The sequence below is a fragment of the Salvelinus fontinalis genome, chromosome 7 (assembly GCF_029448725.1).
Source record: "Salvelinus fontinalis isolate EN_2023a chromosome 7, ASM2944872v1, whole genome shotgun sequence".
Taxonomy (NCBI): Eukaryota; Metazoa; Chordata; class Actinopteri; order Salmoniformes; family Salmonidae; genus Salvelinus; species Salvelinus fontinalis.
Window position 1 is genome coordinate 53,672,888 of NC_074671.1, and position 13,963 is coordinate 53,686,850.

The following is a 13,963-nucleotide window of genomic DNA, read 5'->3' on the forward strand; positions in this document are numbered from 1 at the left end:
AAAAACATGGCGTCCTAAGCCACTAACATTTTTCGACAGAAACACGATTTATCATAATAAAAATGTCCTACTTTGAGCTGTTCTTCCATCAGTATCTTGGGCAAAGGATCCTTTCTTGGGTCTAATCGTCTTTTGGTGGAAAGCTGTCCTCTTGCCATGTGGAAATGCCAACTGCGTTCAGCATGAACTGGAAGCGTGCCCAGCGATTCACAGCGTTTCAGAAATAAATGTCCCAAAATCGCACTAAACGGATATAAATTGCTATAAAACGCTTTAAATTAACTACCTTATGATGTTTTTAACTCCTATAACGAGTCTTAACATGACCGGAGAAAGATTACTCCCAACACTAATGCTTGGAACAGGTGCGGGTCGGTGTCCTCCAGGCGCATGACGCAGCTCCAAAAGAGTGACTAGCTACAGGGTTTTTTAATTTGTAGTGCCTGTGAACGCGCAATCGACCCCATTCAAATCGTCATCACGTAAAGGCATCCAGGGGAAGACGTAAGCAGTGTCCGTATACTCATAGCAATAACAGTGGCCTTTTAACTGACTCCAGATCAGGGGCCAACATTTCTGAAATCTGACTCCATGTCAGGGAAATTGCTGTAGAATGGGTTCTGTTCCACTTAGAGACAAAATTTCAACTCCTATAGAAACTATAGACTGTTTTCTATCCAATAATAATAATAATATGCATATTGTACGATCAAGAATTTTGTAGGAAGCCGTTTCAAAAATTACAAGATTACCATAAATAGTGACAACAGCGCCCCCAGCCTCAACAGGTTAACATTGAACCTAGTTGGTTAGCTACCTGCAGATTCATGCAGGGTAGTAACATTATGAGTTGGGATTATGGTTCATTGTTTAGCTAGCTAGCTACATGTCTGAACAAAAGACTGCACTATGCAAGTAACCATTTCACTGTACCGTTTACACTTTCTGTGTCCTGTGCATGTGACAAATAAACTTTGATATAGTGTGTGTTTACCAGAGACGGTAATGTGAAGAACAACATGACCTGCACCAGTCAAATTAGGATATAAGGTTAGGCCAATGAGACAGTGTCCAAGTAAAAAAAAGTATCTGGTAGAATCCCCTGTTTTTATTTCATCACACTCACAATCATAAGCTATTTTCTGCAATTAGCTTGCTATTACCTTGTAAATAATGATCTTGTTGTAAGTTTATTTTCTTGTAATAATTCATACAAATTAGCTAAAGTTAAGATGGTCAGCTATATGATATGGTCATTATTTGAAGCTAGAAACGAACCAAAACATTGTTTAGAAAGTTGTATTTAGTTGCCTGGTTTGCTACATTGACACATACTAAATTCATTGTTAAAACAGATGGGTTTATTGGTGTCATGCAGCCTGTAGTTTTTGTGTTTATACTTTTTCATAACGACAATTTCAAGTTTGATGTCGGACGACAATAGAATGTTCATGATGCCACTGTGATAACTGTCTACAGACATGTCGATAGACGCAGTATAAACCAGCCTTTAGTCTTGAAATATTTGGTTGTTCAGTACACTTCTGCACTCCCTCTGTTTAGCACATGGCCTCATGTGAATCCTTAAAGAGATGGGAAGGGCTAAGGCTTACTTATGAGGGTGTGAACTATGCTGAATGAGTGTAGACAAAGAGCTCTCCAGTAGGTGTACCAAAACATTCAAGGACCATTTTCTCAAAAGTGGGGTTACAAGTTAATCAACTTTCAAAGCAGAATTACTTTTCCATTGATCCTCTGTAGTATATGATATACAATTTTCTAGCTCTGAGTCTTTACTTCTATCCAATGTAAAAAACACCATTTCAAATGTTGTTACATAAGACCGAATCGAGCTGGTAGGTCACAAATGGGCCCTTCTACTGCTCGACAGGCAGAGCCTATAAATGATTGGGAAATTCACCTAAAACACTCATACTTGTCAGGTATAGTTCACTTTTATGTCATTCAAATATACAATTAATGGTGGCCAATACAGATATATCTTGAGGCTACCCTCACTTATCTGTAATTACATGATCAATTGATGTTTACTCATCATGAACATCATGCAGTTATTTGCTGTATAACTCTGATGATAGAGCTAAACGTGCACAATTGTTTGGCATGGAAAAATTGTAAATGTGTAGTTCTAACTATTCGTAGTGTAACGGATGTGAAATGGCTAGCTAGTTAGCAGGTACGCGCTAGTAGCGTTTCAATCAGTTACGTCACTTGCTCTGAAACCTAGATGTAGGGTTTCCCCTTGCTCTGCAAGGGCCGCGGCTTTTGTGGAGCGATGGGTAACGACGCTTCGTGGGTGTCAGTTGTTGATGTGTGCAGAGGGTCCCTGGTTCGCACCCGAGGTCGGGACGAGGGGACGTACTAAAGTTATACTGTTACAGTAGCATATCATACATTTTTCAAATTCCTGACATATTGTACGTTTGCAAATTCATAACATATTGTACACTTTGAAAATGTTTAACATATTGTAGGAATTGCAATTCATAACATACGAAATAGACGATGGACATCCACAAATTAATACATCCATACGAAATGTTACATATACTAAATGGAGTCTACACTCTAGGATTTACATACATAACCATACAAAATGATCTGAGACCAGGTTGCTTCAAGAGGTTAATGATACTGTATTACAATCAAATAGTTAATATCAACATTTACTTAACAATCCCTTGAAAACGGCAAGCAGTTGTCAATGGTTTTAGCAGGCAAATCAAATGCTCTGCAACTTATTGTGAACTTTTATTGATTTTCATAATAGCAAGCTAGGAATGATGGTTTGGTTAGCTAAACTATCGAGTCTGTTAGTTTGCTTGCTTATCAAGGCAACTACTGTAGCTAGCTTCTTGTAAACTTGCTAGCTACTTCAGTGCACATGCAGCAGCTACTATTCCTGGGATTCACATAAAACACACAGACACGTTACAAAGTACAGAACAAGACCAACAACATAAGATATGACATTACGGTAAGTTCAATAAAAAATTCCCACCAAAATTAAATAAAAGTGATATATGGGAAAGACACCAAGAGACAACAAAAATACTATTTACACACTATTCATATATACATATTTATATATACAGTTAAAGTAGATCTTTAGAAAGATATGCGCTGTGATACATTGCGTTTTTTGTATGTTTTTTAAAGCTAAACTTGCTTTTTGCCTGAGTAAGCAGTAACCAATGGTGCAGAGCATTCAACTCGGGGCTCTGTGTTCTCTGTAAAATAATTAATAGTTCCATAGAACGCATGGCCAGCCCCTTGTTGATTATCCCTTACTAACCGGCTACTTTCAAAATATCGAGCTACAGTGTTAACTGTAAACAGCGTTGTGTACTTACCAGAAAAACACCCGTGAAAAAAAATTGGCTGTTGTTAATGGATTAAATTGCACATCTCTCTTCAGTTGTTCCATTGTTGTGTAATGACACCATGCCAAAATGTGTAAATAAATAGACCGGTGAGGAGGAGTCTACCGTGTCCAGACGAATTCACATTCATTTTTTGTTTTCAACATCGTTTTAAGCGTTGTTTTACTATTGACAATTACAGATGATTTTGTAATTGTATATCAATTTACTATCCTTACATATAATTATGTAATCTGATTTATTTGTTTCCGTCCCTGAATTGTTTAATCAAAGTTTTCGCCACCAGCTCGTTATATCGGCCATAAAAACTACAACGGGTCTGCCTGACCTGATAAGTGTAGAGCGCATGTCCGCCCAGGGTTGCCAGGTGTTACTAAATTTACAGCCCATTGACTAATTAAAACCCACACACAAGGCCTGAAAACTGGCCCACATTTTTTTTTCGCAGCAAGAGAGGAGTTGCCACATTTAACCAATAAACAATTTCCCCATAACGTTATTGAGCGAATTAAGAAGGAATCTGGACTTAACTTCTAACGACCTAAGCAAAATTCGGTTTTCCATCAAATTAACAATTATTGCGAGCTAATGTGACTAATAAATTAATTTGAATATGTCACAAGAGAAAATATAATTTGCCCTTATTAAACTTCAAAAAACGAATGTTAGGCTATTTTCTAGCAATTGTGCCTTTATGTGCCAGATGTTAAGACTGCAAAACATTATAAATGGCCTATCTGCAAAATCATTTCAATAGGCATAGTCTAGGCCTACTGACTAAAATCTGGGTTTATGATTGTAATTCAACTTCGTCATGGTTCGGTTAGCTAGATGCAGGCATCGCCTTACAAAATGATATGACACAAAATCATTTTGGGCTATTAGCCCATACAAACGCACTGAACAGCAGATTCACTACATGAAACAGATTGTCCCAAAATAAAACGTGTCTGTCAGCAATTGCAACAGAACTGTGACCATAATCATAATTGATAACTTCCCATTTCCTGAACTAAACATGGCCATTAATATTTGCATAATAACACAAGGTTACAACAACAAACTGAAGTTATATGCTATTTACTAAACCCGTTTGCCAGCTCCAGGTAGGCTATACAAGTGGCACAAATTTGCAATGACTCCAGTTATATAATCATTTCCACATATTTATTGTATAAAATGCTAGGCTAGCCTAAATATGCATATAAATAAATAAGCTAATTGATGGCCAACAGATGCAAATTTATAATTCTCCACATTTAATGTCAGTTTCATTCTGGACTTTCCCCCATAACAGAAAAACGTGAGGGAGTTCATTTACTTCCATTTCAAATTGCCACTGGAGCAGCGCTTGAGATCCAAGAACTGAGCATGTGTAAAACCCTTGATCATTTTTTATTTTTTACAAGTCAGTTAAGAACAAATTCTTATTTACAATGATGGCCCGGCCAAACCTTGACGACGCTGGGCTAATTGTGCACCGCCCTATTGGACTCCCAATCCCGGCTGGATGTGATACAGCCTGGATTCGAACCAGGGACCGTAGTGAAGCCTCTTGCACTGAGATGCAGTGCCCTTAGACCACTGCGACACTTGGCTCATCTGGTTTACCATATGTAAAGTTGACATTAGAATGCAGTTTAAACCACGTCTGAGGGAATTTATCGTGCTTTGACACCGTTATTTCTTGATGCGCATCAGTTCTAGCGTGTTAAAATGTTTCATGGAAAAAGGGTTGGAAATAGGTGTCTCCATAATGACAATCTAAGCAGCCTACCTGCACGTGCTGACACTCCTCCGTCCTTCCCCACCACTCCCACTCACTCAGAAACAGGCTGCCTCACTGCCTGATAGTCAGCAGCAGCAGGTCACGGTGAAATATATATTTTTATGAAATTGCCGTGGCGGCCGCGTGCAATTTAGAAGCAGCCCAATGCCAATACCCGCGACATATTTTTTGAAAGTAGCCCAATGTGTTCAAAAACAGCAGACATGGCAACCCATGTTGCCGCACATGCACAGCAGGCCCGAGCTCGTTTTCCCACTGAGGTATAATAAAAAATCTAAATCAAATTTATTGGTCACATACACGTGTTTAGCCGATGTTGTTGCGGGTGTAGTGAAATTCTTGTGCTTCTAGCTCCGACAGTGCAGTAATATCTAACAAGTAATATCTACGTTTCACAACATATACCCAAAATACACATACATCTAAGTAAGGAATGGATTAAGAATATATATACATATACACTACCATTCAAAAGTTTGGGGTCACTTAGAAATTTCCTTGTTTATGAAAGAAAAACAATTGTTTTGTCCATTAAAATAACATCAAATTGATCAGAAATACAGTGTAGACATTGTTAATGTTGTAATTGACTATTGTAGCTGGAAATGGCTGATTGTAGATATTCCATAAACATAGGTGTACAGAGGCCCATTATCAGCAACTATCACTCCTGTGTTCCAATGGCCCGTTGAATAAGCTAATCCAAGTTGATCATTTTAAAAGGCTAGTTGATCATTATGAAACCCTTTTGCAAGTATGTCAGCACAGCTAAAAACTGTTGTTCTGATTAAAGAATCAATAAAACTGGCCTTATTTAGGCTAGTTGAGTATCTGGAGCATCAGCATTTGTGGGTTAATGAGCTATAGTCAATGAACAGCATTCTTACATAGGTATTCCTCTTGTCCAGATGGGGCAGGGCAGTGTGATTTGGTGGCGATTGCATCGTCTGTGGATCTATTGGGACAGTAAGCAAAATGAAGTGGGTCTAGGGTTGCAGGTGATATGATCCTTGACTAGCCTAAAATGACATACCCAAATCTAACTGCCTGTAGCTCAGGACCTGAAGCAAGGATATGCATTTTCTTGATACCACTTGAAAAGGAAACACTTTGAAGTTTGTGGAAATGTGAAATTAATATAGGAGAATATAACACATTAGATCTGGTAAAAGTTAATAAAAAAATATATTTTTGAAATGCAAGAGAAGTGCTATAATGTATTATTCCAGCCCAAGCACAATTTAGATTTTGGCCACTAGATGGCAGCAGTGTATGTGCAAAGTTTCAGACTGATCCAATGAACCATTGTGTTTCTGTACGAAATGTTGTATCAAGACTGCCCAAATGTGCCTAATAGGTTTATTAATAACTTTTCAAGTTCATAACTGTGCACTCTCCTCAAACAATAGCATGGTATTCTTTCACTGTAATTGCTACTGTAAATTGGACAGTGCAGTTAGTTTAACAAAAATTGAAGCTTTCTGCCCATATCAGATATGTCTATGTCCTGGGAAATGTTCTTGTTACTTACAACCTCATGCAAATCGCATTAGCCTACGTTAGCTCAACCGTCCTGTGGGGGATCCACCGATTTTGTAGAGGTTAAATGTCTTACTCACGCCATTCACAGAGAAGGAGAGTCCACAGTCCTTGATAGCGGGCAGTGTTGGTGGCACTGTATTATCCTCAAAGCAACGGAAGAAGGTGTTCAGCCTGTCCGGAAGCGAGACATCGGTGTCCACGACATGGCTGGTTTACCATACTCTGCAAGCATTTTAGCCAGGTAACCTAGGAAAACTAAAACTAAAAGCTTGTAGGCCTACTGTATGACATAGTCATAGACTGTTTCGGCCAAATGAAAGAGAGGAGGATGGCATTGCTGTTTCTCTACAAGTAGGATGAGTCAACATGTTTTTTTGTACTCGCACGCACGCACGCACGCACAAACCAGTACTATGGACAGCAACATCATATTTAGCTTGCATTGATTGGACAAAATAGTTTTTGGTATCTTTTAGTTGTCACTGTATTAGACTAAGCATAGGTGATTTGATGATGCTGAAATGTTGAAGTTGAAATGGTGCTGGAATAGTGGAGGCAGCTCCTGTTTTCTTTTCAACTAGCGGTAACTCTCTGTGGTTCTAAATCAATAGTTGTTAAGTAGTCCAAAAATTTAAGAAACATTAACTTGCTTGACCATGCTGTAGGTCATGTAAATGTTTGTTACATGGAATATGTTTTATGGACTTCACAGGACAGATGTTGCTCTCCGGTTTTGTGATGAAACAAGGGTGTGATTGAATTTATTCTGCCACTGTGTTTTATTGTCTCAGCCTTATGCCTATGCAGTGCCTTCGGAAGTATTCAGACCTCTTGACTTTATCCACATTTTGTTAAATAACAGACTTATTCTAAAATGTATTAAATAATTTGTTTCTCTCAGAAATCTACACATAATACCCCATAATGACAAAGCGAAAACAGGTTTTTAGAAATTGTTTAAAATGTATAACAAATAATAAACAGAAATACCTTATTTACATAAGTATTCAGACCCTTTGCTATGAGACTCGAAATTGAGCTCTGGTGCATCCTCTTTCCATTGATCATCCTTAAGATGTTTCTACAACTTGATTATAGTCCACCTGTGGTAAATTCAATTGATTGAACATGATTTGGAAAGGCACCCACCTGTCTATATAAGGTCCCACAGATGCACCGTGCATGTCAGAGCAAAAACCAAGGCATGAGGTCGAAGGAATTGTCCGTAGAGCGCCAAGACAAGATAGTGTCAAGGCACAGATCTGGGGAGAAGGGCCTTGGTCAGGGAGGTGACCAAGAACCCAAATACCACACACACACTTTAAGACTACATAGGAGCACACATGCACTACCCTGTGCTCTTAAGTTAATGCAGGACCCACACTGCAAGCAGGGGGAGGTATGTGTTACCATGTATTACACTGAGGTTTTAGTGTAAACAAAGTTGATGTAAACACACATGGGAACACCTCTATAAATGCACAGAGACAGACTTACAGTTGAAATCGGAAGTTTACATACTCTTATGTTGGAGTCATTAAAACTAGTTTTTCAACCACTCCACAAATTTCTTGTTAACAAACTATAGTTTTGGCAAACTGGTTCGGACATCTACTTTGTGTATGACACAAGTCATTTTTCCAACAATTGTTTACACACAGATTATTTCACTTATAATTCACTGTATCACAATTCCAGTGGGTCAGAAGTTGCCTTTAAACAGCTTGGAAAATTCCAGAAAATTGTGTCATGGCTTTAGAAGATTCTGATAGGCTAATTGACATCATTTGAGTCAATTGGAGGTGTACCTGTGGATGTATTTCAAGGCCTACCTTCAAACTCAGTGCCTCTTTGCTTGACATCATGGGAAAATCAAAGAAATCAGCCAAGACCTCAGAAAAATACATTTGGAGACCACAAGTCTGGTTCATCCTTGGGAGCAATTTCCAAACGCCTGAAGGTACCATGTTCATCTGTACAAACAATAGTACGCAAGTATAAACACCATGGGACCACACAGCCGTAATACCGCTCAGGAAGGAGACGAGTTCTGTCTCCTAGAGATTAACATATTTTGGTGCGAAAAGTGTAAATCAATCCCAGAACAACAGCAAAGGACCTGTGAAGATGCTGGAGGAAACAGGTACAAAAGTATCTATATCCACAATAAAACGAGTCCTATATCAACATAAGCTGAAAGGCCACTCAGCAAGGGAAAAGCCATTGCTCCAAAACCACTATAAAAAAGTAAGACTACGGTTTGCAACTGCACATGGGGACAAAGATCGTACTTTTTGGAGAAATGTCCTCTGGTCTGATGAAACAAAAATAGAACTGTTTGGCCGTAATGACCATCGTTATGTTTGGAGGAAAAAGGGGGAGGCTTGCAAGCTGAAGAATACCATCCCAACCCTGAAGCACGAGGGTGGGAGCATCATGTTGTGGGAGCGCTTTGCTGCAGGAGGGACTGGTGCACATCACAAAATAGATGGCATCATGAGGGAGGAAAATGATGTGGATATATTGAAGCAACATCTCAAGACATCAGTCAGGAAGTTAAAGCTTGGTCATAGGTGGGTCTTCCAATTGGACAATGACCCCATGCATACTTCCAAAGTTGTGGCAAAATGGCTTAAGGACAACAAAGTCAAGGTATTGGAGTGGCCATCACAAAGCCCTGATCTTAATAGAAAATGTGTGGGCAGAACTGAAAAAGCGTGTGCGAGCAAGGAGGCCTACAAACCTGACTCAGTTACACTAGCTCTGTCAGGAGGAATGGGACAAAATTCACCCAACTTATTGTGGGAAACTTGTAGCCGAAGCATTTGACCCAAGTTAAACAATTTAAAGGCAATGCTACCAAATACTAATTGAGTGTATGTCAACTTCTGACCCACTGGCAATGTGATGAAAGAAATAACAGCTGAAATAAATCATTCTCTCTACTATTATTCAAACATTTCATATTCTTAAAATAAAGTGGTGATCCTAACTGACCTAAAACAGGGAATTTTTCCTAGTATTAAATGTCAGGAATTGTGAAAAACTGAGTTTAAATGTATTTGGCTAAGGTGTATGTAAACTTCCGACTTCAACGGTATACAATACATGCAAACTCCGAACGCTTGGTGGGGTGTGACTTTCGTGTGTCAGTTTCACATGGTGACATGGGGGACGTACAGCGAACTCCAGCGCTCTGGGGTCGACTTCACCTCCCTGCTGAAGAGGGAAGAGGAGAGGACACAAGCCCCAGGGGCGGAGACTGAAAGCCGCTCGCTGCACACTCTCGCAGAATTCAGTGGTCTCTCACACCTCCTCCAACGCTCTGTTAAAGATGGAACTGAACAACTTCCGATGGGTCCCCCTCACTTCCGGTTCAGCCCTTAGATACAGTCGCTAGGAGCATTTTCACCGTGTCCCTGATGATATTTTGTAGCAAAGCAGTGAGTGAAGAAAGTTACCTGTGCTTGCTCTTTTTGTCCACAAGAAGGCAGTGCGTACAAACTTTTAGTAGAAGTTTGCCAGACACAGCAAAGTCCGTCACACGCAATATCTCACAGCACTGACCCGATTTTGACGACACTTGGGTGAATGATGTCTTGGCATAGAGATAATGAACTGAAATTCTTTAGTCACACGTAATATATATATTTTTTTGGCCACAGCAAAGTCATACAAATTAACTTGTTTTTAAGGGAAGTATCTTGTTGACATGTTCAGATTCCCCAACACAGGGGTTGTGTAAATTCTCAACTTCCCTCGTGCTTGAACCTCTACAGAGTTGATCCTACACAGAGTGCACAGAATGACTCACTTAACATCATGTTGCACAGATGTCATTTTATTTGCAGTGGCTTTAATGAATAACCCCCAATAAATCCTATGATGTTTGTGTGTAATGCAGGCAGAGCCTGTCCAGACAGTAGTCGAGGAGAGCCGCTCGGAGGGGACCATCAGGGTCAGCCTCTATGTCAAGTACCTGAAGGCAGGCGCCAACATCCTGGTGTTGATAGGAGTTGTATTACTCCAGTTCCTAGCTCAGGTAATGACATCATAACCCAGTACAACTACATGGTCAAAAACAGCACTAGTAGTGTGGAAGAAACTCAATCTGATGACTTCATTAAATGATATAGGTCTAGTAAAATACTTATGTTTTTGTGTGCAGGCAGCATATATTCTGCAGGACTGGTGGTTGGCATATTGGTAAGATGCTTTAATTTCACTGTTCATTTCCAGTCATGCAACTGTCATGCTACCCTTTTAACATGCTGTGTTGGGCCCGGCTCTCTGCTTTAGCTCTGTCTCCTCTGTGATTGACAGGGCAGGAGAGCAGGAGAAGCTCAACGTTAACGGCACTGTGACCGTCCAAAATGGTGTCAACGTCACTGAAGAGCTGAACCTGGATTTCTAGCTCGGCATTTACGCAGGTGAGACACAGTGGAAACCCTACTCGGGGAGTTGTTTTGCTACTCCTAGAATAGTGTCACGCAGGCTCTTTGTTCCTCCATAACCTTTGTGTGTCTGTGTTACAAAATGTGTGCTTCAAAATGTAACATCCTAAAATGGGAATTCTGTGTTTTCAGGTTTGACTGGAGCAACTCTCATCTTTGGCTTTGCCAGGAGTCTGGTGATGTTCAATGTGCTGGTGAAAGCTGCTCAGTCTCTGCACAACCGCATGTTCAACTCTATCCTCCGGACACCTGTACGCTTCTTTGACATCAACCCAATTGGTGAGCCATAAGCCATGCACAAACTGGAACATATAGGGAAAGCAATTTTCTGTTGCTAAAGTTTTGTGTTGAGAGATGCTGCATTTGTGTTTACTTAAGGTCAGACATAATATATCTGTAGACAAAGAAAGAAAAGTCTTTAAGACGAGAGAAGACCAGGAATTTGTGTCCCAGGACGAGTCATCAACCGCTTCTCTAAGGACATCGGCTAACTGGATGCGTACTTACCTTGGACCTTTGTGGACTTCATTCAGGTGAGCCACGACACATTTTGGCCCTGCATCTTCACAATAGGCTTTACAAACCCACCAGAGAACCTAGTCTGTAAATATGTTGATTGAGATGTGTAACCCAGTTCTCAGAACTATTAGTGGTGACTCTGAAAGTGCCTCCTGGTCTATTTGGCCTTTCATCTTGTTCATGCTGGTATTCATGCCAGGATGGAATGTTCGTCCATAACAGCTCTTTCAAGAAACCAGCCTGAGGGTTTTTTGAAGCTTCTTAATGCCGCTCTCTATAGTGCTTTTAGTTTCACGTTTTAACGTACTGCACAAGTACAGCGGAATGCCTTTTCTTGCTAGCTCTAAACCCAACAACGAAGTAATCAATATCAATGTAGTACTAAAAACAAGAGAACAGAAACACATGAGAAATAAGAACACTAGAAATTAAGTATGCATACAATATACAGGGTCAGTTGGTTCCAGTACCATATTTACAATGTGCAGGGATACTGGAGTGGTAGAGGTGGGTTGTATAGGGGTAAGGTGACTAGGCATCAGGATGTATGATAAACAGGGTAGCAGCAGCTAATATGACGATTGTATGTATTTGTGTGTGTGCAAATGAAGTGAGTGTGTAGAGTCCTGTGAGTGAGCATAGAAACAAAATTAAATACAAGGATACCTCGAATAGTCTGTGTAGCCATTTTGTTAGCTATTTAGAAGTATTATGGCTTGGGGATAGAAGCTGTTCAGGAGCCTGTTGCTGTCAGACTTGATGCACCGGTACTGCTTACTGTGCAGAAGCAGAGAGAACAGTCTATGGCTTGGGTGGCTGGAGTCTTTAATGTTTTTCTGGGCCTTACGTCCTGGATGGCATGGAGCTGGCCCCCAATGATGTACTGGGCTGCTTAGAGAAGCCATGCTAGTACAAAAGCCAGGGCTGTTGGACTGACGTGGTTAATTCACTGTCCTCAGATGACGTCAGTGGAGAGGGTGGTGGAGTACACAGAGCTGGAGAGTGAAGCACCCTGGGAAACCCAGAAGTGTCCTCCTCCTGAGTGGCCAAGCCAAGGCCTCATCACCTTTGACCGGGTCAGCTTCTCCTACAGCTCAGACGGACCTGTGGTCCTGAAGGACATGAAGGCCATGTTCAGGCCCAAAGAGAAGGTTGGCATCGTGGGCAGGACGGGTGCGGGGAAAAGCTCCCTGGTATCGGCCCTCTTCCGCCTGGCAGAGCCAGAGGGCAGGATCTACATCGATGGAGTTCTGACCTCTGAGATCGGCCTTCATGACCTGCGTCAATCATTCCTCAGGTAGCTACTGTTGGTGGGTCTTCTGTGGCTGCTCTGTCCCGTAGTCCTTCTGAATGTAGCAAAGGAAAGGCTTCTTGTTCAGATATGGGTCTGTTGGAGCTTATTACATTTTTCTGTTTGTGGTCCCTCTGTTCTGCAGGACCCAGTGCTTTTCACCGGCACCATGAGGAAGAACCTGGACCCTTTCCACCAGCACACAGACGAGGACCTGTGGAACGCTCTCCAAGAGGTACTGCTCCTCAGACTTCTATTGATACAGTAACGAGATATACTGACACACATTTACATACAGGTTAATGGGCTTTTGGTGGCATCGGAGTCTTACTCCAGTAACTGTTTCCTCTCCAGGTCCAGCTGAAGTCTGTTGTGGAGGAGCTGCCCAATAAGATGGAGACGGTTCTTGCCGAGTCGGGCTCCAACTTCAGTGTGGGCCAGAGGCAGCTGGCCTGTTTGGCTCGAGCTGTCCTGAGGAAGAACCGCATCCTCATCATCGACGAGGCCATGGCCAACGTGGACCCCAGGTACTGAGCTTCCTCTCTCTCTCTCACACACACACACACACACACACACACACACACACACACACACACACACACACACACACACACACACACACACACACACACACACACACACACACACACACACACACACACGTGTTGCCATGGAGGACCTCCCGTCTGTCCTTTAGAGCTGAGCAGCAGAGGCAGCTGATATGCTTTAATGCTGCATTCATAACCAAGCAGGAAGGTGGTATTAACCCCTTATGACTGGGAAAAATCAACTTGAAGGCCCCTTCAACTGGTAATTACTAGTGGGGAAATGTGTCTATCATCCCTGAGCTCCGACTTCTCTCACATGCTGACCTCTGACGTCACCTACTAAGGAAATTCTCAATAACAGCATTTTTGGCAGTTAAATGAAACAGTAAAAACATTATTTTTTTTTACATAAAAAG

The 13,963-nt window shown here is 41.2% G+C and overlaps 1 protein-coding gene and 1 pseudogene across 1 annotated transcript in view; one reads left to right on the forward strand and one right to left on the reverse strand.

Moving 5' to 3' along the window:
• LOC129859687 (ATP-binding cassette sub-family C member 4-like) overlaps nucleotides 1–3,736 on the reverse strand; it is a 42,372-nt gene extending 38,636 nt beyond the window's left edge. The window contains exon 1 of the mRNA XM_055929754.1: nucleotides 3,375–3,736. Coding sequence (XP_055785729.1) covers nucleotides 3,375–3,448 — 74 coding nt within the window. The 5' untranslated portion in view covers nucleotides 3,449–3,736. The remainder of the gene's footprint in view (nucleotides 1–3,374) is intronic.
• Nucleotides 3,737–9,894: 6,158 nt separating this feature from the next.
• Nucleotides 9,895–13,533, forward strand: LOC129860083 (ATP-binding cassette sub-family C member 4-like; annotated as a pseudogene).
• The last annotated feature ends 430 nt before the right edge of the window (nucleotides 13,534–13,963 follow it).